General features: G+C 40.4%; 4 protein-coding genes across 5 annotated transcripts; 2 read left to right on the plus strand and 2 right to left on the minus strand.

Annotated features, from left to right (window-relative positions):
• Positions 1-4,258: 4,258 nt before the first annotated feature.
• On the minus strand, positions 4,259-7,104 carry LOC137945691 (heat shock 70 kDa protein 8-like). Its single transcript, XM_068791668.1, has 2 exons — positions 6,962-7,104; positions 4,259-6,116 (listed from the first exon to the last, which is right to left on the minus strand). The coding sequence occupies exon 2, from the start codon at positions 6,112-6,114 to the stop codon at positions 4,387-4,389; it is 1,728 nt and encodes a 575-aa protein (XP_068647769.1). The 5' UTR covers positions 6,115-6,116; positions 6,962-7,104; the 3' UTR covers positions 4,259-4,386.
• Positions 7,105-8,908: 1,804 nt separating this feature from the next.
• Positions 8,909-15,252, minus strand: LOC137946056 (ATP-dependent RNA helicase DEAH11, chloroplastic-like). 2 transcript variants are annotated; one of them, XM_068792228.1, is made up of 3 exons: positions 14,419-15,252; positions 10,798-13,735; positions 8,909-10,274 (listed from the first exon to the last, which is right to left on the minus strand). In XM_068792228.1, the coding sequence occupies exons 1-3, from the start codon at positions 15,142-15,144 to the stop codon at positions 9,049-9,051; spliced, it is 4,890 nt and encodes a 1,629-aa protein (XP_068648329.1). In that variant the 5' UTR covers positions 15,145-15,252; the 3' UTR covers positions 8,909-9,048. The 2 variants fall into 2 exon arrangements, with proteins under 2 accessions (XP_068648329.1, XP_068648328.1); XM_068792227.1 differs by having other exon boundaries at positions 10,576-13,735.
• Positions 15,253-17,477: 2,225 nt separating this feature from the next.
• LOC137946832 (amine oxidase [copper-containing] alpha 2, peroxisomal-like) lies at positions 17,478-20,216 on the plus strand. Its single transcript, XM_068793126.1, has 5 exons — positions 17,478-18,244; positions 18,449-18,833; positions 18,930-19,043; positions 19,129-19,667; positions 20,012-20,216. The coding sequence occupies exons 1-5, from the start codon at positions 17,478-17,480 to the stop codon at positions 20,214-20,216; spliced, it is 2,010 nt and encodes a 669-aa protein (XP_068649227.1).
• A 3,400-nt stretch (positions 20,217-23,616) lies between these two features.
• Positions 23,617-26,956, plus strand: LOC137945344 (amine oxidase [copper-containing] alpha 2, peroxisomal-like). The gene is made up of 5 exons (XM_068791201.1): positions 23,617-24,485; positions 24,678-25,062; positions 25,152-25,265; positions 25,368-25,909; positions 26,547-26,956. The coding sequence occupies exons 1-5, from the start codon at positions 23,707-23,709 to the stop codon at positions 26,764-26,766; spliced, it is 2,040 nt and encodes a 679-aa protein (XP_068647302.1). The 5' UTR covers positions 23,617-23,706; the 3' UTR covers positions 26,767-26,956.
• Positions 26,957-27,043: the final 87 nt, after the last annotated feature.

Genomic DNA, 27,043 nt, shown 5'->3' on the forward strand with positions numbered 1-27,043 from the left:
TCATAAAATTCCATTGCACCTGTGTCCTAAAATGTAACACATTTTGATCATCTTTTTAGTGCCTAACAATTGCTCCAGGCAAAACGATAAAGAAGATAAAGGTCCAATCTTTGTCATCCATGGAGTAGAACAAAATATAAAGCTCGTAGCTAAACAGCAAACATACTAGCCAAAAAATTGCATCAGTTGCATCAGACCCTTTTGTACCAAATGGATCGTGGGTAGGTCCTACATCCTGTCCATTGTGGCACTGCAACAGTTCCTGAATATAAGCCAAAACCTTGTGATCATACTTTGCCTTCTCCTCAAAATTAAACATAGCCAGTGCACACTTATCCGCCACCATTGAGCTGGTTTTTCTTACGGATACAAATTATGGATATGAATTACACTATAAAATAACCACATTGCACGCTTATCATCCTTTGATGCCCACTACCACTCATGACAAAACCAGACTCTCTTCTGATCTCTTCTGCCATCGGACCTACATCTGCTCTACAAGGAATACAATTCCCTGCCGCAGATACTGGGAAATTGCACCCTGTCGCCTGGTAGAAATGGAGCACCTTAAATGATATGACCCTCGGCAGATGCACAGGCCCAAGTGGTTCATGATAAAAAGCAAGTTTCTTTTCTGATTCAATGATTTCTTTGAAGTTGAGAGCCTCAGTGTTGATAGCGGTTTCCTAATCGCATCTGCTTTTGCATTAGTAGTTTTCACTGCAGCACTCGAATCTGAACTCTCGCCATCATTCTTTTTTTCTTGCTTCTTTTTATTGTTTTATTTACTTTGTTCTTTCACGATCCTAAGATTGTCTAGATGAGCAGTATGAGGTTTCAGTCTGTGTGCTCGATCCTGTCTTCGAGCTTCTGCCCCTGTTGCGTCTCTCCCACTAATATGCTTTGTTTTCCTTCTAGTAGCTGAGCTCTTCTTTTCTTTGAGAGTTCAAGATCTTTTTTTATTAATTTATATTTTCATCTTCATTGAAGCTTTCGAAAGCTGCTTTCCTCAACAGAACCACTGCTATCGGATCTCCCAGAACGTGACGATTATCTCTCCGTTCGCCTGATTCTTCCTCTTTTCTTTATTTGCGTTTGAGGATTACTGTCAGTCTCCTGCTCAAATGGGTACCCAGAACTATAACTGGACCAAACTTGTCTCTGATTCCTCCTCTTCAGAAGGGTAATCTCCAGATTGACTCTTTTCTTCCCCATCAGATGGTGAATAATGAATCCTCTATCTGATCATCAGAGGGCATGAATGACTCCCTTTTATCGGGTCGAGGGCTTGATTTTGCGTTCCAAATACTGTTCTTCAGACACTTTCCCAATTAGTGGCGTCTGAGCCGGTGGCATTCTTCATAATTCAGCGTTCTCAGTTCCTCATCGCCCTCAGAATCTCCACTCCTGTCAAGGTCGCCCTATGATCGTAGTGGCAGCGCGGTGTTTTAACCTAGTGCTCGAGATTCCATCGTCATCCCGGCTGTGATTTCTGCAACCATTCTGAAGATGACGATAGTCTTCAGCATAGGGACTATGGATACCAATTACCAGAGAAATAAGTAATGAGGAGAAAGCCCGTACCTCTTTCCGGCGGACGGTGACCGTTTCGATAGTTCGGTCGTCGGTCAGTATCGGAGTAGTCCAGCGTCGAGGCTAAAAGGAGGTTGTGCATTGAAAGAGTTATGTGCAAGGACAACCTCAGCGCAACTTGTAATCAAAGTTTGACCTAATTGAGACAGGTAGGAAATCTGTAAAACTTGATTGAGCAGCTAAGTTTTGATAGATTCTTTCTTAGGTAAAGAGACCAAATTTGGTTCTTCCGACGAATCCAATCTAAATAAAGCAGAAGATATATTGAAAAAGTAAAAAGAGAGAATTAAAGAAAGAAAAAGAATAATGAGTGGATAATAGTTTACGTGATTAACCGAAACAGAAAAGATTCTTTTCTAAAATATTCTGAACTGTCGATGACTCGACAGATACTCGATCCAGAGGACTCAGATAAAAGCTTTTGAAGAAGGCCATTACCGTAATTTGACATCATGCGTTACCCGTAAACTAAGTAGTCCTCCGGTTCACCTTATCCTTCCTCTTTTGCAAGTTATCGGGATGTAGACTTTTCGTCTTCACCTTCCACGAGAATGCGGTTTTCCACGAGAATGTGGTTTTCCAGCTGGCATACAGCTGTTTCTTACTAATATAAATAGTGTCCACACTTATATATTTAAGATTTTCTCCAATTCTAATTAATATAGGACTTTAGTTATATAACCAACAGCCTCCTCCAACGGTATTTCAGTGAGGTCTGGATGAGTTTGCTCATTTTTGTATGAATTACTTTCTCCACCAAAAATGCTTAAATGTCAGTTCTGTTGGAGTATTTTCAGGATGTTCGTTGTGGGATGCAAAAGTCCAGAGTCAGATGTTGTTCAAGCATGCACAAGGGTGAGTTCAGTCAAGCACAATTTGGCATTGAAATTCTTTTCTATTTTACTATTTGAACTTCTGTTCCCATTCTCTTTCCAGCTTTTCATATAGATCTATTGGTTAATTCAGTTCTCTCCTACTGAAATAATTAAGTAATGGTGGTATGTATCTAAAATAACATAAAATATGTTAAAAAATGGATTCTTAATGTACCATTGTGGTAATTTTATTGCAAAACTTTCAAAGTGAGCTCCATGTTGCATGTAAAAGGGCTCAATTTGGTGTCATTCTGTGTCTGTTCATCATATTAGTTCATCTTCTGGATCCACATGAAGAGTTCATTTTTGGCAATAATTGCACAGAGAATTTGCAATGGATAAAACTAATCTCATACTATTTTTCTCTGCACTTTCTAATGTCACCTTGTCTCTTGGTTTTGAACCTCATAGAGTCTGAGCTTTTAATCTGGTAGTCTCTTAAAGTTCATTCTCTGTACTGGAATAGTGTGACCAGCTGGTGCAGTTAATTCTTATAAGAAATATTTTAACTCCTTCATTGGTGCTCCCATTAGACATTCGTAACTTCTACTAGTTATATTATCAATACTGAAACCCAGCTTGGATAAAATTGAAGGCCATTTATTTTCAGTTTAAATCGAGCTATTTTTATCTGTTGGGTGGTACTGAAGGACTTGAAACCAAGAGGGTCCTCAAAATAACTAAAAGCAAATCTTCTTTCACGCATTAGAGAAACCTCAGTTCCGAGTAAAATTTCACACCATCCAGTGATATATTGCGTCCAACAAACATCATTGCCTGGCTCTCCTCTGTAATCCCACACCGAAAGAGGAGAAAATGTCAGTCAGGAGATTCAAGTTCCTGTGCATTGACACTGACAAATGCACCTATTTGGCCATTTGTCATTTAATCAGGCTGCTAAGCGTAACTTAATCGTCTTATAATATCCTTATTAGTGGCGAAGATGCTACATAAACCTTTTCCTCCCGCAGGAGACATGACCTGACTCAAGGGCTGAAGAAATTGAACTGTATAACTCTCATTTTTGTTGGTGATTGCACCCCTTCCTATTCTGAAGCCATTTATATGAGCTCTAAAATGGATAAAAAGAAGAGTGCGCTTGTGGAGGTAAATCCCAATTTCTTGTTTCACCAGACATGATATGTAATTGCTCAGTTATAAACCCGTTAATTTGTCCTTGTGGAGGTGCTACTTCTTCCTATCTTCTCTTAGTAACAGAGACCCATCATATCGACAGCTCTGTTATATTCGTTCACTGACAAAGATCAAACTTGGGGAAATGTTATAGGTCGGAAAATATTGGTCTAAGAGGTATATTTCAGTAAATGGTGTCTCGAAGAAGAGAAATTTTATTTGATTGTGTAGAAAAGGTCCAGACAAGAATAGCCTGTTGCAGCAGATGACCAATCGTTTGTAGTCCGTTTCTATCATTTACTTAAGATCTACTCTCTTTGGAATACAGGTTCAAAGATGTGGATCTTTGGTGACAGAGGAGCAGCCTCATTCCATGATTATTCCAATCGAATCTTTTCTAATGGGTTTTGACTTCCATTTCCGCCTACAATACTGCTTTTAAGCCCCAGCAGTTCATCGGGCAGTTCTTCATGCATACCGCCAGAATTACTTCTCCGGAAGCTCAAACCCATCAGGACTCGTATCCGTATATAAGATAGGATATGATTCACATTATAGTGAGAGCAGGCATCGATTGTCGCCGAGTATTCTTTCTATTTGTGCACATCTGTAGCACCCATTTGTAGATAAATCTACTCTTAACATTCTGTCTGGAAAGGTGAATTTCGTTGGTGTAACTGTTTTAACGAAGAGTAGCTTTCTCGCACAGGAAAAAAAAACAAAAACAGAAAGAAAGAAATACCACAAAGCGCAACACCAGGCAGTCTACACACCCAATCTTTCAATGTGGAGCCTTCATCTTTAAACTGGTCAAGTCCAAGTTGCAACCGTAAATCTTGTGAAGGGCTTCAATGCACCAGCCATGGCCATCATCCACGCTTGGCATCCTTGCTTCAGTGAAAGGCGTAGCAGGGGCTGCTGATCCTGGATGAACTACACCTGCCAACACTCTCAGCACATTCGAAGCATCTATATCCATGCAGACGTTGATCTCTGGGATCCCCTTTGGCCCTGGAGGAATACCGGAGATTTTGACAAATCCCAAGAGATGATTGTCCTTCACCTGATTTCCGTCTCCTTCGTATACTTCAATCAGTGCCTCAGTTTGGTTATCCTGTGCAGTCGAGAATAACAGATCTTTTCTCGCTGGAACTGTGGTGTTCCTATGTACAATTGGCACAAATGTTTCCCCATCTGCTCGAACTCCAAGGCTCATTGGGGTTGCCTGAATAGTTAGAAGGTCTAAACGTCCAAAGGGATCAGACACACCTGATGCCACAGCTCCTTCCAGTGCAGCACCGCTAACTGCGGCTTCTAAGTGGTTCATACCATGATATGGTTCCTCCTTTTTACACAAACCCAAAACCAGACTGCGGATTTTAGGAATATATGAGCACCCTCCAACAAGTATGACATCGGCTATGTCCTCCGCAACCACTTTTGCATTATTTAAGCACCGCACCACGAGATCCTTACATTCCTCAAAGACTTCATTATTCACCCCTTCAAACTCTTCCCTCGTCATGGTTGTACATATTTTAGACCCATTGGCCAGATCAACATTTAGTGGACCACTGGTGTATGAGGAAAGCTTGTGAATTGCATCTTGCGTAGCTATTCTGAGCATCCCCATAGATTTGATTTCATGTATGCCATTGCTTGCAGAGAAATGGTCAACATTAGGCAGAATATGACGCATAACGTTTTGAAGCATATCCTCCCCTCCAACAGCAGCTCCAGACAAAGCCTTAATCTGTGAGACTCCTCCAGCAGTGGCTGTTATAGCTACATCACAATAGCCTGCACCCATATTAAAGATAAGTGCAACCTTTTCGAATCCGCTTCCCAAATTCTCGTGTATGATTCGTTGCTGCTGTTGAGCATATAGAAGAGCCACAGCTGTTGGCTCCGGCATTAGCCTAAGGACAATGAGCCCTGCCATGGCACAAGCACGCTCAATTCGAGCCTGCTGGAATCTACTAAATGAGACTGGAATTGTCAGCACAACATTTCGTATTGCAGTCCTCATCCTGACCTCTGCCATGGCTCTCAATTCCACCAAAAAGATTGCAAGGACTTCTTCAGGTGTGGTGGATCTCCATACATTATTCACCAAGGCTGCAATGAAAGGACGAACTCCAAGACTCAAAGTCTGCACCAGGAAAGGAAGCATCTTACTGGAATGAACAACTGGGTGTGTGTCCATCCGACCAATCAAACGCTTCATGTTAAAAACAGCTCGTCCTGAAAATATTTCATTTTCATCATGGCCCGATTCCTGACTCACTCCTCCAGAGGGCATTGTACTGTTGAACATAACATAAGAGCGCATCATTTCCTGGTTTCTGGTGTTCTTGAGGAGTTCTACACATGAACCGTTCCATATTGCTATGCTGCTCTGGAAGGTTCCAAGGTCAATTCCCAAGGCATGCTCAGGGAAACTGGGAAATTTTTTGTCCTCACCAGAAGCTTCACTATCAGTTGCCACTGTGTAGACAGGTTCCGCCATTTCTAATGAACGACAAAATGAATAAATGAGAAATAGTGTATAAATATATAACTCGTATAGTAATGAAAAGACAATAAGATGAAGATAACAGCAGATGCCATGAATTGATAGAAAACAGATCGCCATGGAGAACAAACCCTCCTAAAAATCAGATACGTAGACAGGAATAGAATCATGCATACTCACTAACCATAGGATGGCCACATATTTCAGCAATCTTTTAGCTGCATTAGTAAAGAGAGCATCAGTACGAATAAGCATGTCTATTGTATTTGGTGGTCCTTTCACCGACCAGAGGGAACGTAGCCATTAGAGGGCATAGAAATTTCATAATCAACTAAGGAAGCAAAAACAGTGTTGGATTTCCAGCGTGTGGTTCTTTCAGCTAAAAAAGAATAATGCCAAACTCTCGACGTTTCAACTCCAATTTGAAACGGACTTACAAGTTGCATCTTCTCAGAAGATGAAGTTTAGTCGTTTTGACGCTTCCATTTATTCTTAATTCTCTCATTCACCAATTAGCGGCAACAAAGTATATTAGATAGAAAATGAGTGGTACATTCTCCATTAAATCGAAACATTGACCAGAATTTCCCAGACGCCTAGCTCGTTCTGAGTAGCGCCTAAACTTTACTTCTCCGAAAAACACATACTCTACTGTAAATCACTCAAAACATATCATGCCACAACCGATTAATCTTAGCAAGTGAAAATCAAGGCATACAACAATCAAAGACACCAACCGCTCAAGAGGCAATTTCAGAGACGAGTAGCAGAACAGTGAATAAAACAAGAAGGAAAGAAGAAAATGCAGAGAAAAAAGGAGAAGGCGATTAAACAAACTCACAGGATCTATTCGGAGGCGAGGCGAGCAATCGTCGCGTTGGATTGACGCAACAACACATGAGAAGCGCGAGTGAAATAGAAAGAAGAAGAGCAAGTTCTAGAGAAAGCCGGATGATCTTTGGTTTTTTGAAGACAGAAAAGGGAGGTAGTTTCGAGAAGGGTCTCGGAGTGGGAGGTTCGACATCTGTTAAAACAGTCAGCAAACAGTTGACACGTCAGATACACTTTGATGCTCTGTCTAATGCATTTGTGTGACTGCGTCCGAAGTGCACACCACCGATGGACATCTCAGATTCTGGATGCGGATCTGAAACCGTATAAATGTGAAATTATTAAATTATTAGTTGGAATTGGGTATTTCACAAATTCTTTTCTTATGAGATCAAACTGCACAAAAAAACGTGTTTCTACTCCGTTGCATCAATAAGTAGAGACTCATAAAGAGAAACCAGCAAAGCTTGGCTTCTTCAGGAAAGACGTTTAGTGCAACAAAACGAAAACTAAACACAGACAAGCAGAGTGCCTCTTTAATCTTAATCGATTTTAATTGGTGTAGATAAGTTGCGTGAGGATTTAAAATTGTCCTGCAATAAAACTGATTTCTATTTACTTTTTACCATTTTCCCCTTTTGATTTGAGAATTTTGTTACAGATTCGATCAAACATGAGTGAGAAAATTTAATAATATTTATAAGATGATAGACTGATCAGCAAATGTTTCATTCCAAAATAGAGTGATTAGTTCATATCAATAAATAAGTATCCGAATTAAGAACTTGAAATGTTCATCCAAGTCGAAGAATTTACTGAGTCTTTTTTTCTTGCATGATAATCTAATCGTCCTTGAGTGCGATGCAAGCGATTGAGCAGTTCCTTATGCACCTTTTTTGGAAAACAATGTTAACTCTTCAACCTTCAACTGCTGCGTTCAACATCCCACCAACCGTCTCCTCTCTCTCTCTCTCTCTCTCTCTCTCTCTCTCTCTCATCCAATCACAAGTAAAATAAAGAGATAACTATCAGAATATTTTTCTACTTTTTGTTGTTGATTTCAGCTCTTCTGAATCTTCTTCGAGCTCCTGTGCAGCGTTCATCGCGCCACCGAAGCAAGAGGTTAGCCCAGAGAAAAACCTACAAAATAGAGTTTCAGAGGAGATAATGGAAGGCAAGAAAAAGTGGTGTTTGTCTTGCCAGTTTGCTTGCGGAGGGGACAGTCACGATGAGAAGATTTGCAGCTGCTTCGCTATACAAGAAAAAGAGATGACGAAGATGAATTTTGCCTTTTCTCATCGTGCTTCCGTTCAGCTCCTTCAGAACTGCGACCTGCCCCCACCCATCAAGGTCTTCGCGGGGGAGAAGGAGACGATCGCAAAATCTGCTACACTGATACACTTTTCTCCACCCACGTAAGTCTTGTTTCTCAGATGCTCGTCATTTTCATTCTAGTATGTCCTAACGAATAATTATGCTAGAATTAACACTCGATTCGTCTTTCGACGTATGTAACAGCACTAGAAGCAGAGTGGAGGCCCAAGACCAAAAAACTGAGGACAAATTGGATCTTCCGAAAGCTCTGCACCTATCTCAGACCCGTGCTAGGGAGGCGGAGAAGGTGGTCTCTAATTTATGTGCTGAGAAGAATAATCTAGCAGCTCTGTTCTGGAGGGAATCATGGCAGTTATTTGCTTACAGGCAGTGGCTCAACCTGTTTGAGCTCGAGATCTCCCAGTTGAGATCACAACTTGCTCTTTCACAAGAAGAGAAACAGCGAGAGGAGACGAGAGATGAAGAGGAAGTGACACCTCAAGGATGGGCTCTCGCCCGGTTTCTGGTTGCAAGTTTTGGCCTAGCATTGGGTTGCACATATTTCTTTCTTTAGTTTTTCTTTCACTATTTTTTGCTTAAAAAAAACGAAGACAAGAATCAAACAACGAATCATGTGCCGAAAGTCTGTAAATAGTTGGAAGGAAGGTGAGAGGAGAAGGTAGTCTAGACGCTAAACATGTAACTGCATTTCATATGTAGATATAAACATATTTACAGGTATGACTATTTACCGATGCATACAAACATACAAGCTATCAAACCTCAGACAATTGTAAGATGAACAGACCTCAGGTGTGCATAACATTCATCGCTGGTAAAAAAGCATTCCAAGCAAACCCAACAAATATGTCTCCCACATTTGCACTCGATGTGGTTACAACCCTCCACCTTCTCTATCGTGTACGCACAGGTAGGGCAGCTCTTTACGTGTTCCTTCCCCTTCCGCCACTCATTCAATGATAAGTCCGGATCCTCCTTGATCGCCCGGTACTGCTTGCAAGACATGTAAGGATGATATTCCATGTGGCACTTCCTGCAAGTTTCTACATAGCAAGCTCCACAGGCGAATGGTGGTGGCTGCACTTTAAACGAATCAGTTTCCACTGCCTTGTAAACTGCAGGGCAGTCAGGGGTTGGGCAAAATCTGTAGGCGCCACTACTAGATGCAACAAATACTCCTACCGATGCCCTAAAAAGATCTTCCAATTTGTCATTCGACAGAAGAGCTCTCAAGTCTGCAAACCAGATTTTAGATTTACACCCGGTGAAAGTGCAGCATAATGGAAAGCCTTCTCGACTTCGTGTGGCAGACTCACACTGCTCCACCAAGCAAAGTCGGCAGAACCTGTGTCCACAAGCTTCGAGCTGGTAACATTCCTCGACCTCACATAAGCAAATGGGACATGCGACTTCAGGATTGGTCAAACCACTTGGTTTCTCTGTCAGGCGATGTGCTATCTCACAAATTACATCCTCTACCCTTTTCTTCAATTCCTTGCTCCCTCTGAATGAGATACTATGGCGGCGAGTATTGAGAACAAAATCAGCCCCAGGTACCTTCTCCTTCAGCCCATGCAATTGGGGACCGAACACTTGAACCACCTCTTTAAGAAGATCAGGTGGGAGGTCTCCACCTCGGAGGCAAACTTCCAATTGCTTGTTCTCATGAAGCTGCAACAAAGATTGGATCATTTTGCGTTCAGCTACAATCACTTGGTCGGGAGAGCCAAAGATTTTGATGTTCATATGCTGCTTGTCATGAAGAATGTAAGTTTGTGTCTCTTTTTCCAGTGTCTTCATGAGATCCACCCCTTCCCTTGAGAATAAAAGATTGATTACACTAGGAGTTAGGTTAGGATGACTGACAGTTTTCCCTTTCATTAACTGCTCGAGGGGCTTCCGCATATCAGCTACCATTCTTGTGCCTGTTGAAGAGATCTTTACCCTATACAAACCATTGTCCATCCTTTCAAGATTACAATGAACACCTGCACAAGGAAAGTCAGACATTTCTACTCAGTAAAAGAAAAAAAGAAAAGACCTCAAACTGACAACTGCTAACAAGTAAGAAAATTGACCATCACACAAAAGAAAGCCAACTAGGTAGACTCAAGAGTTAACCAGCACAACGTCTGACTCCAAAACCTTTCTAAACTAACTTCACATCATATGTGAACAGAATTAAACCAAGCAAAGTGGTGGAACCCAAAAAGAGTGGCAAAAGGGACAAATTGATCGTTTAGCAAAGCCATGCAGCTTAAATCAAAGTGTAATAGAAAGATAACCAACCTTCCCAACTGTTGAAGCTTTTAAGTAATGATTCCAGTTGTTTCTTAACAACAAAATATACAGGACCAGGGCAAGATACAGAACTGTGAAACATCTGTTGACATTGAATCTTCTGCCATGGCAGACATCCAGTTAGAACTCTTCCCTGTATGTGTTCTAGAGCATTTGCTGCCTCAAAATGTAAACTCCCATCAAAAGTTATAACAGCTTTCACTGAATTACCTGTTGGTTCAGGTGGAAGCACCTGCACCCTACAAGTACTATTTAAAGTGTTCTTGACTGGCATGAATGCAGCAATCTCTCTAAGTAGAGCGTCTGCACAAGAATTAATAGAAGGTTGATCAACAGCTTCTCCTCTCAGCAGGAAAACATCAAGAATTCTCCTCTTTGTCACATTTCTCAATGCATCCCATATCTCTGGCTCCGTGGTATTCGGGTCAAGCCCAGTTAAGACAACAGAATCTGTCGATTTCTGGCCAATTTTGCAGCGAATGAACCTTCCTCCTATTATTAAGGTTGAGCATTCAGCAACAATGGGATCTACATCCTCAAACTTGCATCTAACAATTGCAATACCCTTGCTGGGTCTACGGGACCAAGAAACCCTCGCCTTTATTGCATGAAATGGAAATGATCTCTCATCACCCAGAAAAGCTGACTTTAAAGGCATTACCTTCATAAGAGACCCACATAATTCAGCACCATTCAAGTTTCTCACAGCCCTTTCAGCAGATTCTGGACTAAGAAATGTTATCTTACCCCACTTCTCCAAGTCATAATTCTCTTGTCCAATACAACCATACTTGTAGAAATTAGCTACATGACAATCATTTTTATCAAACATCACAAGAAGCTCTTTGTCATCAATCGAGTGTGCAACTGGATGGTAAATTTCCACACTCAAGTATCTTTTGTCCACTTCAAGATGCTTAATTTCAGCCCCACTGCCAAACAGAGCCACAGAAGGAGAATAACCAGGTGCACCACGAAATAAGCATTTCTCAATGCATTCATTGTTTAGCCATTTGGTTTCATACTGCAAGGCTGTGTTTACAAAAGCAGAAACTTCTTTTATGTGTCTTGGCGAGGCAAAGAACTCAATTGCCCCTTTATCAAAATCAACATCAATGCCAATTCGGGGATCCTCACAAGCAGTACGAATACTTTTGACAAGGCAATGGAGCCTGCTATATAATTTTCCACTAAAACGTTTCAAAAGGTTACTTCCCAATCCTGTTATCGCAGTTTTCTGCATCTTATGTTCCTCCATCATTGAAATATCAAAGGGAGGTGCAGGCTCAAGCATAAAAAAACATTCATAGTCAAATGCCGTCACACAGACCAAATATTGATTTGAAATTGATAGTATTTCACCAAAAACTACCCAACTTGGCTTTTGCCCATATAGCAACAAAGAACATGAGGGATGGAGTTTTACATGTTGTCCTGTTAAAGCCACCTCATATCCAAGGTGATCGTACCCAGAATACATGGCTACATTTTCTGCTAGTGATGAAAGTATTACCTTCTTCAATGTTTTGTCATACAAACTGGGTTTATCTGGGTCCCAAATCCAGTAATCTGGAATATTAATTTGCAGTTCTTGCCGAAGACACTGTTCCAGTTCCAACATGATCTCCTTACATCTTCGCATGGATTTTGCATTGATGCTGTTGTTCCAACACCATATGTTTCTACTTGCTTGGCTCTCACTCTCCCATTTCCTGTAAACAGATAGAAGAGTGAAAAGATCTCCATCTCCATGGCAAAATTGGACCTTAAGACAGTCTGCTTTAGATTTCTCTTCCACAGTACCTACTCGGCAAAATATGCTACTGGAATTGGCCATTACTGCTGCAAGAACAAGTCCCTCCCGGCCTAGTCTGCAATGACAGCTATCCAAGATAATCTTTCCCAGCTTTGGTTCGATGCCTAATTTGACCAAGTGCCTACCAACATCAGTGAGCTCCAATATATCATATTTTGAGACCACTGCACCTAACTGGATTAAATTACGGATGGCCATCTCAATTGCCTTAGGATCTGGCACATCAACAAAATCAAAATCTTGTACATTTTTAATTCCCAGAGAAAGAATTCTGAGAACAGCAATTCCAAGGTGCACTTTACGAATTTCGGGTTCCTGGTGAGATGGCAATGTTTCAAATTCGTGTTCAGAGTAAAGCCTGTAACATTTGCCTGGTCTGGTTCGACCAGCCCTACCAGCTCGTTGGTGAGCAGAGCTATGGCTGACCCAAGAAACCTTAAGCACATTCATACCATTCCCTGGATCGAACCTGCTCTCTTTCACCATGCCTGAATCAACTACATATCTAACATCAGGAATTGTTAGAGATGTCTCAGCTAAATTTGTAGCAAAAATGACTTTTCTTTTGCCAGGATATTCCTGAAATACCAGAACCTGTTCTTCACAAGAAAGCTTTCCATGCAGTGGCAGCACAACTGCCGCAGGAATCTGGCAAGTTTCACACGCCCATTCGACTTCTGACTGAGAAGTCAGAAATGCTAGTATGGCTCCATCATCCTCTGCCTTGTGGATTTCTCTTACTGCTTTAATGGTAGCTGAAACATACGAAGCGCATGTTACAGAATTATACAGTGAGGTGGTGTTCAATGAGCTCTCATCATTTGCATATGGCATATACTGTATGTCAACTGGGTAGCTTCTCCCCCGGACATGAAGGATCGCACAACCAAAGAAATAGTCAGAAAACTTCTCTGCATCAACTGTAGCTGACATAATGATCAGTCTCACATGAGGCTTTTGGAGCAGGAGCTTTTTTACCAGCGCAAGGAGAAGATCAGTATTTAAGCTTCTTTCATGGGCTTCATCTATAATTATGAATGAGATGCCAGTCAAATTTGCATCAGACATGGAATGTTGGAGGAGACAATGGTCTGTTGTGAATACCACTTTTGTGTTGAATCTCTGGAGCGATGAATAAGAAGGGTAACAAACTACTGAATCACCAGAATAGCAACCACAACTTTCTTCCCGAACTCTTTGTGCCAAAGATCTGGCAGCAATTTTGCGAGGCTGAGTGCAAACAATTGACCCATTAGCTAGGCCAGAGTCTAAAATAAATTGCACCAATTGGGTACTCTTCCCAGAACCTGTCTCCCCAATAAGCAAAATGACCTGAGACAAAAAATTAAAAGAGTAAAATCATGCAAAGGAGGAAGATTACAAAGTTTGTTCTTCATGCAAAAGTATTCTTTGTAGCCATGCAATGGAGAAGAGGGCGTGGAAATAAACAAAACGAATCAGGTTGATGTTCTAAAATTTTTTATTACAATGGATATATACCAGTTACCAGAGCCTAGGGAGACTCAAACTTGAGACCTCCGCTTAGAAAACCCCCTGAGATCATTGAGCCGTAGCCCAAGTGTCAGCAAGCCCATATATCTACTCCCTGGGTACCTAGCAGGAAATGCTGCATTACCACGAGATAACCATTTTAAATTCGTTCTTCATTACTAGTTCCAATAGAAGTGGACCAAAGCAAATAAATAGCATCAGAGGTAGCCGGGCTTTTCAGCTTCACGTTTTATACCTTACTGTATCTTACATGAAGACGGAACAAATAATTAAATATCTAGGTGCAAAATGTAAACTATCACTTAATATGTCAGAAATCAGTACGAATTTTAGAGAAGGTTACGTAAAATGAGAACAAAAACGAGAAATTATGCATCATTGAATCTTCAAGCAAACTAAAATTGAGGCCCTTGGATTTACATTGAAAGCTGTTGGTTCCAGATTGGATAGAAGACTAATCAACCGAGAAGTCGAGGGAAAAATAACTAGCATCGTCTCCTCACCTGCTGGCAGTATATCTGTCGGAGGATCTCCCGCCTGTGAGCATAAATTGGCAAGCCATCGTCAAGCCTACGACACTCCCGCGCCATAATACGGTGAATCGAACCCCAGTCCAGAGCGTCTCCAAACCTCAAAACTGGAATTTCCAAGTCTGGACACTCTTTCGAGTTGGTCCCGTCGAGCCTCGCCAGAATACAGTGCATTGCAGCCGTAAATTCCTCCAAATTCCTCTCAACCATCTCTCTTTCGGCAACCAATCCTTTTTTCTTTTTCAAATACTGACTACACAAAGCCAAGGGCACCGCCTCACGGAGCCTTCGGGAAACTTTACCAATCTCATCGGCTAAATTCTCGAGCTTTTCTAGGCAGCGGCGTACGGAGTCACCGTCAAGAAGTTCCCGAACACGCGCGGAGAACAGCGCTCTGAGACGGTCAGAGAGCTCCTCGCGGTCAGAAGGGAGAAAAACAGAGCTTCTGATTTGAGGCGTCAGAGAGTGGATCCCGAGAAGACGGCGCTCCCAGAAGAAGACGACGAACTCGATGGTCTCGCACAGTTGTTGGAAGTAGACACGTCCGGCTATGGGACCGGAACGGTAAGCGTCAAAGCGGTCTGGAGGGACGGGGCAGGAGCGAACCAGCGCCTCCAATTCAGACCTGACGAAAGTCCGGCAGCCGGAACGGAGGTCGACGGTGAAGTTGGGGCGAGAGGAGCCGCGTTGTACGATCATCCTTCCTGCATAAGAAAACTCGGAGATGCAATCAAGGGGTGACGGAGTAAAAGCATTGAAATCGACAAAGACGGTGGGAAGAAAGAAGCGGGAACACCGGGGCAGGGAAGAAACGAGAGAAGTCGAGGGGACTTTTTAATAGAAGTCGAGTTTTAGAGCAGAGAACTTGAAACCCAAGAAACGAGGTATCGGTTCGGAGAGGACTTGGAAGTCAATAGTTAATAATATATGGTAAATTGGTCATGTAAAGCATCGCTTCCCATGTTATGCTAAAGCTCCAATCGTGGCCCGCGAGACAACACTAAAGCGTTGGTGCTGAAGCTTTTTCCCTTTTGTTTGTTCTTTGTTAATCGTGAGTGCGGAAGGAGTGGCCAACCCGGCAAAAAAGAGAAAAAGTCTCTCGGACCAAAACTTTGGATCAAGGAATAAGGAACCGGCATCGCTTCAATTCAATTATTTCAGTAAACAGTTACATTTAGGGAAAAATATCTACAGCCGTACAACACTTTCATACAGGATTTTACTTGATAATCAAAATTCCTGAAATGACTTTATTAACATTATTAAAATCTCAATAATATTATTTATCATATGATCTCACTATTGAAAAAACAAAATCCTTCACCTACTTCATTATAATTTTTAGTAATAAATTTTATTCAGTTATTTTTATTTTGTATTCATGTGTAAAATAAATACAAATTTCTATTTTATACATAAATTATGATTCTTCCATCTTTGGATGAACAAAAACCCTTAACGAAAAAATCAAATTTTATTGTCATGCATATAATTTTTTAGAATTTTTAAATACTTGATAAATAGGGTCCACTCATAATTTTCAATTTTGTAAAAATTAGGTACAAATAATAGTTTAAATTTTTGAAGAAAATAATCTTTTTATTTTGTATATTCCAAAAAATTTAATGTTAAGGTACGTTGATTGAGTGAATGGAGTAGAAGGATGAGACTTAACCCTGTGTTCTAGCTGAGTCCCCTTCGTCCACCCACTAGATTAGCAAGTTCCAATTTGAATAAAATGATCCAATTCAGATTTTCATTTATACAAATTCGGTCTTGGATTCTTGTCGTCCATACGAAGATGAGGCGAAAAGCTCTAAAGGGGTATTTAATAGAGTAATAAAAGTCAGGAATAGGGTATTTTATTATATAATTTTTTTTTTGATAGATTTCTTTTATAAGATCGTTTTATTTAATTTTTAATAATAATAAAATATAGATTTTAGTTTTATAGTAAAATAAAATTATTAATTTAAATAGTTATAAAGATAGAATATTTAAAACAAAAACATTTACTTTTATAATATCTAAAGACTTAATCAAATTCTTATTTTTAAAATATCTAAATTATCACTATTAAATTAGTAATCTAATATAATATTAAATTTATGAATTTATATAAATAAATAGGATATTCATTATATAAAAATACTTCGTTAGATTAAACTTTAACTTTTTATTAATAAATCAAAGGATTTTAGTTTAGTATAATTTATTAAATAATTAAAAATTAAAATTAATTATATTAATTTTATTTATTAATTTAATTGACTTATGAAATTCGATTTTAAGAAAAGGGGCGGTTTTGAGAGAGGCTAAGAGGAGTTGATGGTTTAGGGTTTAGGGTGGTAAGAGGTTGAACAATGGGGAATGGAGAAGAAGGATGAGAGACGGCAGCTGATGGCAGCCGGAGAAAAGAGAAGACGTGGATTGGACACTGAGAATAAGAGAGGGCCGCTGAGAAGGAGTGCAGGGCAAGGAGCATCGTGAGGAAGGAAGGTGGGGAGGACTCGCAACGAGCGGAAGGTGTCAAATGGAAGCACTGTCCGGATAGGCCATTTTATAAAATATAATTTGAAGGTAAAAGGTTTGATTTCACTTTCACTCGTTTTACGTGGGAAAAAACGTAACTTATCCCGCACGAAGAAACCTTTGGCCAGTGTTGGTTTTTCATGCAGGCGCTTCTGATAGGCTTCCTTCCTATTTTATGCTACTAGAGAACTTGCTAGTTTGAGCGCAACGACTTTTTGTCATTTTATTTCCTCTTTCGCGTTGCCACACATGACAAATAAAAGCTACAAATAGAAGCCCGAGAGTACATTTTTTATATAATCCTATATAAAAATGTATTTGAATTTAAATAAGACATGTATATAGCGATCGTCCAACTGACTGCTAAGTTCAAGTCTGCTCTAGCCGTCTGATGTTTCTTTGTTTCTCATCGTATTGTCTGATCCAGAGGTTCTGCCTTTGCTATCCAGATTTCTCCGCAAATCTCTGTTTGGTTTCTCTACGCTATGAATCCGACCTTCATGCACATAATGCTCCTCTTCTTCTCCTTCATCTTCCTGCTGTTTAACAGTTCAGTAAGCTCAAGGCCGTATCACCCACTAGATCCTCTCTCTCCATTGGAGATCAGTCAAGTCAGAACCATCATCAGAGCTTCGTCCGTCGGCAAACACAACCTGACCTTTCAGTACTCGGGCATCGATGAGCCCTATAAACCAGTGCTCCTCTCATGGCTATCCGATCGTTCCAACCCCACCCCACCTCGGCGAGCTCTCGTAATTGCACGATCTCTGAGGCGAACCCACGAGATAGTGGTCGACTTGGACAAAGGCTCCATCGCGACCCACCGTATTTACCAAGGTTCTGGTTACCCTATGCTCACCGTCGAAGAAAAGGGCGCTGCCAAAGCGCTCCCGCTGAATCATCCGCCGTTTCTGGAGTCGGTCAAGAAGAGAGGCCTGGACTTGGCCCTGGTGGTCTGTGAGGTTTTCACCGTCGGGTGGTTCGGGGAGAAGAAGACGTCGAAGAGAGCGACAAAGATCCAATGTTTTTACAGGGGAGGGACGGAGAATCTTTACGTCATGCCCCTGGAGGGGATTACGATTGTTGTCGATCTCGATGAGATGAAGATAACGGATTATTTCGATCGTTTCGTTGTTCCAGTTCCAAAATCCACCGGTACTGACTATCGAGCATCTAGGCAGAAGCCTCCTTTTGGTCCAAGAACCAAGCCTGTCGCGGTGATCCAACCAGAAGGTTCTAGTTTCGAGGTCAACGGTCACTCTATCAGGTTCGATGGATTAGAGAATGTGATTTTAATTAATCTGATTGAAATGATTTCCATTGTACATCTTTTTGTCCGTTTTGTCTTCAAAACAAACTTAGAAAAAGTCGATATCTTAATATTAAAGCAGTTTTGTGATTTTATTGCAAAAAGTGGTAGTTGCAAAAGCGCCATTGCTACTGATAAATAAATATCCATTTTGATGATCAGATGGACCAACTGGAACTTCCATCTAGGATTCGACATGCGAGCTGGTCCCGTCATATCTCTCGCCTCGATTTACGATGCAGAGAAGCAGAAATTTAGGAGCGTACTGTACAAAGGCCACCTCTCGGAGCTGTTTGTTCCGTACATGGATCCAACCGAGGAGTGGTACTACAGGACGTTCTTCGATGCCGGGGAGTTCGGCTTCGGGCTTTGCGCGGTTCCCCTAGAACCCCTCACCGACTGCCCAGCAAACGCCGTATTCATGGACGGCTACTACGCCGGACAGGATGGACAACCGGTGATGGTCAAGAACGTCTTCTGCATCTTCGAGCGCGCTACTGGGGATGTTGCATGGCGTCACACCGAATTAGGAATTCCAGGGAAAGTGGTAATTAAGTTCGATTAACAACGATCATAGTTCCGGGGCAGTTTTTTACGTTTTCAAGTGCGGATTACTGAGTCCGCCGGGCGGCAATTTTTTCAGGTGAGGGAAGTGAGACCTGATGTGAGCCTTGTGGTGAGGATGGTTTCAACAGTAGGGAATTACGACAATGTTATCGACTGGGAATTCAAACAGAGCGGCTCTATCAAAGTTGGGGTAATTAAATAACACAGACACCCTCAAAATTATCTGATAAATTGTCCAAAAATACTGATCATGTGTATGAGAGGATTGAAAACAGGTGGGATTAACAGGCATCCTGGAAGTGAAAGGTGTGGAGTACGTACATAAAGATCAAATAAAAGAGGATGTGTATGGGACACTATTGGCCGAAAACACCATCGGAGTCTACCACGATCATTTCTTCACCTACTACCTTGATCTCGACGTGGACGGCAGCGACAACTCGTTCGTAAAGTTGAGGATGGAAACGAGGAGAGTTACAGACAGTGAGTCGCCCAGGAAAAGCTACTGGACGGTCGTTGGCGAGACGGCTAGAACTGAAGCAGATGCTCGGATACAACTCGGACAGGATGCGGCCGATTTGCTGGTAACCAACCCCAATAAGAAAACCAAGCTGGGGAACGATATAGGCTATCGCTTGATCACCGGGCCAGCGGCGGCTTCCCTTCTGTCGGACGACGATTTCCCTCAAATTCGTACGGCCTACTCTAAACATCAGGTATGGGTGACCCCGTACAACCGGTCCGAAAGGTGGGCAGCAGGATTATATACCGATCAGAGCCGAGGTGAAGACAACTTGGCAGTTTGGAGTCTAAGGTAACAATTTTCAGGAATCTAAGTAGAGCATAAAACTTTAAATTTTTTATTAATTGTTCACCGGTTCCTTTCATAAAATCTCAACTGGCTGAGACTTTTAATCTGGAAACATTATCAGTGCAATAAGGTAGTTGCCACGTCATTATTAATGAAAAAAATGATAATAAAATTATTGTAAATACAGCGAAATAAATGATAATTTTGTAAATATAATAATTTGTCTAAAGAGCAAAAATCAGAGTGTAACAACCTTGGTTCCTTCTTTATAATTTATTTAATTATTTATTCTGTACTTAATATTGAAGTATAATTTGCTAATTTGTTAAGATGAATTTAATTTGCAGGAATAGAGGAATTGAGAACAAGGACATTGTACTATGGCATACAATGGGATTTCATCACGTCCCTTGCCAAGAAGAATTTCCAGTGATGCCGGCTTTCAGCGGTGGGTTCGAGTTGAGGCCTTCTAACTTCTTTGAGTACAACCCCACGTTGAAAATGATGCCTCCAGGACCCATCAATTGGTCAAATTGCAACACTTCCACTTAGTGGACTACTTCATCCCACTTTGTTGAACACATCAAGAAACCTTAGTCTTCGACAACAAAGAAAGGAGCTTTTTTCGAAATATGTCTAATATAAATATATTTAAAAAAAGTGGTATTTTTATAAATAATATACCTTTTCTGTGGAATAAAAATCTGACTTGGTTTGTTATATTCTGTTATTTTGCATTTTACATGTGATTCTTAAGAAAATTATGATTATACAATATTTTCTAGTGATAGACATGTGCCGTGCTGCAGGGCATCTGAAAGTGTTTGGCCCTAGAGGAGTTCAGAATTTTATTATTTTTATTCTTAAAAATAGTTAGTGAAAATGAGAATGATCAAGTTCCTTTTTTTTATTAACTATTTGAGAAATAATAATGGTTAAATTCTTTTTTTTTTCTTTTCCAAACGGAATCCATAATTTATATTACTCCTAGGCCCTCTACTAGGTTTCTGGGAGACCATGAGCTGCAGCATGGTGTCTCACGTATGATGGTGGGGGCATATATGTCATTTTATGCTCAATGTTTCCCATTACAGAGAGCCTAATGAATAATGAATATTTGGGTGGTTATGGACAATTGTTGTTATTTTCTTTAATGAATTGGTCAACAATCAATTGCTCAAATTTTAGGATTTTTTTTTTTAAAGAGACGAACTTCAGCCGCATTACTTATTTCATCACCTGACGTCTTTACTGGTGCACTAGTGTCCGATTCATGTTGGTGAACCAGATGAATCCGAAGATGACACCCAAGGTTTAATTTCCTAATTCAGGATTCCATAGTTTTTTTAAAAATCATCCGGATGAAACGTTGGAACGAGTCATCGCGAGAGGCTGAATTTTCTTTTTTTTGTCTCCCCCGCACTCTTCTCTCTCAGTCTCTTACTTCCTCTCTCGGTCTCTTCTTCCTCTCACATTTTCTTCTCCCTCTCGGCCTCCCTCTCTTCTCCCTCTCAGTCTATCCCGATGTGTTCGTCGCAACACGCCGTTGTACCTTCCAGCTTCCAGACGCCGAACATCGTAGCACGGCTTCGTAGCAGTTCCTGACACAGAATCGCTCAGTCACAACGCCTCTGGTGTAGCAAAGTCTCCGTCGCAGCGCCGTGAGGAAGAAGACACATTGCTACTGATCTAATTTTTCCTAAGTTAGGAAAAATTAAACCAACACTGGTTCTATCCGAGTCTTGGACCGGACCCGCCCGAGTTCAGTCGAGTAAATCCGGGTCAACTCAGTTTTAAAAAAAAGGGATATTGCAAGCATAGCTAACCTTGCTAATCCCAATCATCCGATGCATCTTCACCATTCAAATCACCACAATTCCTCACTGAGGAGAATTATAACACATGGAGTCATTCAATGACTATGACCTTAACCGTAAAAAAACAAATATGGTTTTGTTGATGGATCACTAAAGCGCCCAAACAGAGATGCCGATGATGAATTGCAAAACATGGTTATTGAGTTCAATTTCAAAGATATTCAGTGAGGAGAATTATAGCACATGGAGTCATTCCATGACTATGACCTTAACCATAAAAAAAAACAAATATGGTTTTATTGATGGATCACTAAAGCGCCCAGACAGAGATGCCGACGATGAATTGCAATAGTGAATTCGTCGTGACAACCTTGTCAAAACATGGTTATTGAGTTCAATTTCAAAGATATTAACAAAGTTGTATATTTATTTATTTATTATATTCATTAATTTTTATTACTAAATTAAACTAGATATTTAAGTCTGGTAATTTAAATATAGTTAAAGTGTGCATTTGATCAATTAATCATTTTTAATTTTGTGGAAATATATTATTAATTAATACTACGTAAAAATTCCACCTTGTGTTATTAATAAAATAATTTTTTATTTATTCATTATATTTATTTTTAATTATTATATTATATTAGTGATTTAATAGTGGTAATTAAAATATTATTAAATCAAGCATTTGATCAATTATTTTGGTTTAATTAACCCATTATTATAATTAATAAAACCAAATATTTTAAATTTAATGGAAAAATATTATTAATTAATAATAAGTAAAAATGTATAGTGTGTTAAAAGTTAGCATTTGATCAATTCTTTTTGTTTAATCATTCTTTTTTATGTTAAAGTATATCTTATGTTATTAATAAATTAATAACTTAATTTATTATATTCGTTTATGTTATTTTTAACTTTATTTTTATTTTTTATAATTAATCATGTACAAAGTTAATTAGCTCACGAAATTACTGTATTAATGTACAATAAAGTGTAATAATTAAATAATATAATATATAATTTAATTAATTAGTATATTAATATATTTTAATCATACATTAAAGTATTTATTAGTGTAGTAATCATGTTTGTTTTACCTAATTTGTGGTTTAAATATTATATTTTAATTAAGTATATTATTACAAGTTACTTTTTTTTTTTATATATATATTTTTCTCATTTTGGAACACTAACACTGGAAACTATTTTTCATTACACATGAACTTGCCCATACTAACACCACATTTAAAGTTGAAGTTCATGTGCCAAGTTTGTTGACTATATCCCCCCCCTATATGTGTGATGAGTTTCTTCAATTTTTTCTAATTTCAATAGATCTCAACAAAAACTAATCATTTACCATATAAACTCTTTTAAGAGAAATTTTTCATGTAGATGGACTCCTCTGATTAAATGTTTTTGTTTTTTTTATGATTTAAAAAAAATGAATACCTGTCCAATCAAATTTGAATGGAACCGACTTCCTTTTTAAGCATGCGGCCATTTAGCTGGCTTAAGAGATAAGTGTCCCAATAGCTGTCAGGACCACCCCTAAGCTCCAACCAAACCGGACAAGCATATCACTGTTCCAACCCATCACTTACCCTACCATTTGTGTTCCTCCATGTGATTGTAGTAGACGGAACGTAATGATAGTTTACAAGATGGACCACTGAATTCCAACTCTCGTACATATAAGGTTGAAGTTTCTACAGTTTACTAGGTTAACTTCTGTCTTCCTTGTTTATTATATATACATGATAGTTTGCTGCAAACTTCACCAACCTTTCCAGATATAATCAAAGTGGTTCTGTACTGGCTCTGAATTTTCATCTGTTTCGTTTACAAGATGGACCACTGAATTCCAACTCTCGTATATATATGGTTGAAGTTTCTACAGTTTACTAGGTTAACTTCTGTCTTCCTTGTTTATTATATATACATGATAGTTTGCTGCAAACTTCACCATCCTTTCCAGATATAATCAAAGTGGTTCTGTACTGGCTCTGAATTTTCATCTGTTTCGTTTACAAGATGGACCACTGAATTCCAACTCTCGTATATATATGGTTGAAGTTTCTACAGTTTACTAGGTTAACTTCTGTCTTCCTTGTTTATTATATATACATGATAGTTTGCTGCAAACTTCACCATCCTTTCCAGATATAATCAAAGTGGTTCTGTACTGGCTCTGAATCTTCATCTGTTTCATTGCCATGGTTCCCATCTTCAAGCGCAGGGTGCTTCTCTTCTTTCTCTTCTTTTTCTTATTTCGCAGCTCAGTGAGCTCAAGGCCGTCTCACCCACTAGACTCTCTCTCCCCTTTTGAGATCGACAAGGTTGCAAACATCATCAAAGCCTCGTCCGTTGGCGACCACAGTTTGACCTTTCATTCTGTCGGTCTGGACGAACCCAACAAACCTGCGCTTCTCTCATGGCTATCAGATCCTTCCAGTCCTAAACCACCTCGCCGAGCTTTCGTTGTTGCACGAGCTCAGAGGAAGACCCACGAGTTTGTGGTCGATTTGGACCAAGACTCTATCACTTCCCACCACATTCACCGGGGTCCTGGTTATCCTGTCATCACCTTGGAAGAACAGACTGCCGCAGCCGCCCTCCCGCTGAACCATCCGCCTTTTCTAGAGTCGGTCAAGAAGAGAGGTCTAGACGTGGCCCTTGCAGTATGCGCAGCGTACCCCGAGGGCTGGTTTGGGGAGAAGAAGACACCGAAGAGAGTGACGAGGTTGCTTTGTTTTTACAGGGGTGAGACGGACAATCTTTACGTCATGCCGCTGGAGGGGATATCCATCGTTGTCGATCTCGATGAGATGAAGATAACAGAGTATTTCGATCGTTTCATTGTTCCACTTCCAAAATCAGACGGCACCGACTATCGAGCTTCCAAGCAGAAGCCTCCTTTTGGTCCAAGAATTAAGCCTGTAACCGTGATCCAACCCGAAGGTTCTAACATTAAGGTCGAAGGTCATACTATCAGGTTAAGAGATATATAGGTTATATCCGTAGTTTGTGGAATCTTTTCTATATCTTTTCCTCTTGATAAACTAACAAAAAAAATACTCAAAAGGGTGACAGAGGCATCTCCAGCTGCTTCTTTGGTATTTGACGCAGTTACCCATGCATATTATGAAGTTATGAAGAACCTGATAAGATCCAATTTGATGTGCAGCTGGGCCAATTGGAACTTCCATATTGGGTTCGACGTGCGAGCTGGTCTCGTTTTATCTCTCGCATCAATATACGATCCTGAGAAACAAAAATTTAGAAGCATATTATACAAAGGCCAAGTCTCGGAGCTGTTTGTTCCTTACATGGACCCGACGGAGGAATGGTACTACAGAGCGTATTTTGATGCCGGCGAGTACGGTTTTGGTCAATGCGCGGTTCCCCTCGAGCCTCAGAACGATTGCCCAGCCGACGCCGTATTCATGGATACTTACTACGGGGGACCAGATGGACGGCCGGTGAAGATCGAGAACGCCTTCTGCATCTTTGAGCGCTCTCCCGGGGATGTTGCATGGCGCCATACTGAGATAGGGATTCCAGGGGAAGTGGTAAGTCTTTTAAGTTTTGAAGGTCTCCCGAGCTAGGTTTTCTCACACCCCCGCGGAACTAAAGGCTTGATCGGTTGGTGCTTTTGCAGGTGAGGGAAGTGCGACCAGAGGTGAGCCTCGTGGTGAGGATGGCATCAGTAATAGGGAACTATGACTATATTATCGATTGGGAGTTCAAACAGAGCGGCTCTATCAAAGTTGGGGTAATCGTCCGCTCCAGCCATAATGCTAAACTTCCCTAAAATCCGATAATGGTTTGTTTTAGAAAAAAACACTGATGTATGTACTGTTTGGACTGAAAATAGGTAGGGTTAACTGGCATTGTGGCAGTGAAAGCAGTGGATTACACTCACAAAGATCAAATAAAAGAGGATGTGTACGGGACTCTGTTGGCTGAGAACACCATTGGAGTCCACCACGACCATTTCCTGACATTCTACCTCGATCTCGACGTGGACGGCAGAGACAATTCCTTCGTGAAGATGAAGATGCAGACGAGGAGAGTGACGGAGAGTAAGATACCCAGGAAAAGCTACTGGACCTCCGTGGCAGAGACGGCTAGAACTGAAGCAGATGCTCGGATTCAACTGGGCCAGGATATGGCAGCTGATTTGGTGGTAACTAACCCCAACAAGAAAACCAAGGTGGGAAACGATCACGGATATCGCTTGATCACTGGACCACCGACGGCTTCCCTTCTGTTGGACGACGACTACCCACAAATGCGTGCAGCCTTCACGAAGCATCAGGTATGGGTCACCCCGTACAATCGATCTGAGCGGTGGGCAGCAGGATTATACACCGATCAAGGCCGAGGGGACGACAATTTGGCTGTTTGGAATCTAAGGTAATATATCTAAACTGTAAACGAAAATCTTGTATTTAAAATTTTCACACTATTTTCCTACATCAATTTTTTTTCTTGTTTTGGTTTAAAGTTAAAAGACTTTTAAAATAGATCTACTTTAGAATTCACTTTCACTTTTCCTTTCCCAAGGTTATCTACTTTGCTAACTGCACTCACCCTCCTTTGTCACTTATTCTTTCCTTTTCTCCATCCAAAACTATATGATGGTTAGTATTAAAACCTCTGCAATCTGTTGGTTATCCTGGCTGTCTCTGACTAGTGCATACTGAGTTGTTCTCCTCAGCAAGATCCTGTCGACAAGTTTCACAATTTTTGCATACTTCCTTTTACACAACTTTGAGAAGGTTGGTTGACTAGCCAAAGGTAGAACTTTTCCTGACTAATAAATATCACAATGAGTTAGGTTACCATTTCACAACGCTATGCTTACTGCCATTTTTGTGACATTTTATTATGTATCTCTCGGAAATTTGTGATTAAGGCATCATAGATTATTTTCTCTTAGATACCAAGACTATTAAACAAAATGGGCTTTCTATAGGTGATAGAGCATTAAAAGAAGAAAGCCTAAAGGAAAGAGTGTCAGACGACTTATTTGTTGAGGTGAATTTTGCAGGAATAGAGAAATTGAGAACAAGGACATAGTACTATGGTATGTCATGGGATTTCATCACATCCCTTCCCAGGAAGATTTTCCAATAATGCCAACTCTCAGTGGTGGGTTTGAATTGAGGCCTACAAACTTCTTCGAGTACAATCTTATATTGAAAACAAAGCCACCGGTATCCAAACACCACCTACACAACAGTAGCAGAGGAGGACTTCACCATCCATGAAAACTCGTGAAATGGCTACAAAGCAAAACTGATGCAACCCAATAAATTGGCACTACTGAGAGATGTTTAGATCATTAAAGTGTTCTCAGTAATGCTTCTTTGAATTAGTATGAACCTTGTTAGGAGTCGGGTCAAGTCATTGAGGAGAGAATTACTTGTAATATGGGTCGACACTCAGATTCCACTACAACGAATGTTATTCTCACTCATTTAAATAAGGGAAAGTGATGTATATTGCCAAAAAACAAAAAGTTCATGGAAGTTAGAACTTCATCAA

This window comes from Aristolochia californica, unplaced genomic scaffold (genome assembly GCF_029961685.1).
Source record: "Aristolochia californica isolate CCGP_79_NKW_82.1479 unplaced genomic scaffold, dmAriCali1.0.hap1 SCAF_12, whole genome shotgun sequence".
NCBI classification, from domain to species: Eukaryota; Viridiplantae; Streptophyta; class Magnoliopsida; order Piperales; family Aristolochiaceae; genus Aristolochia; species Aristolochia californica.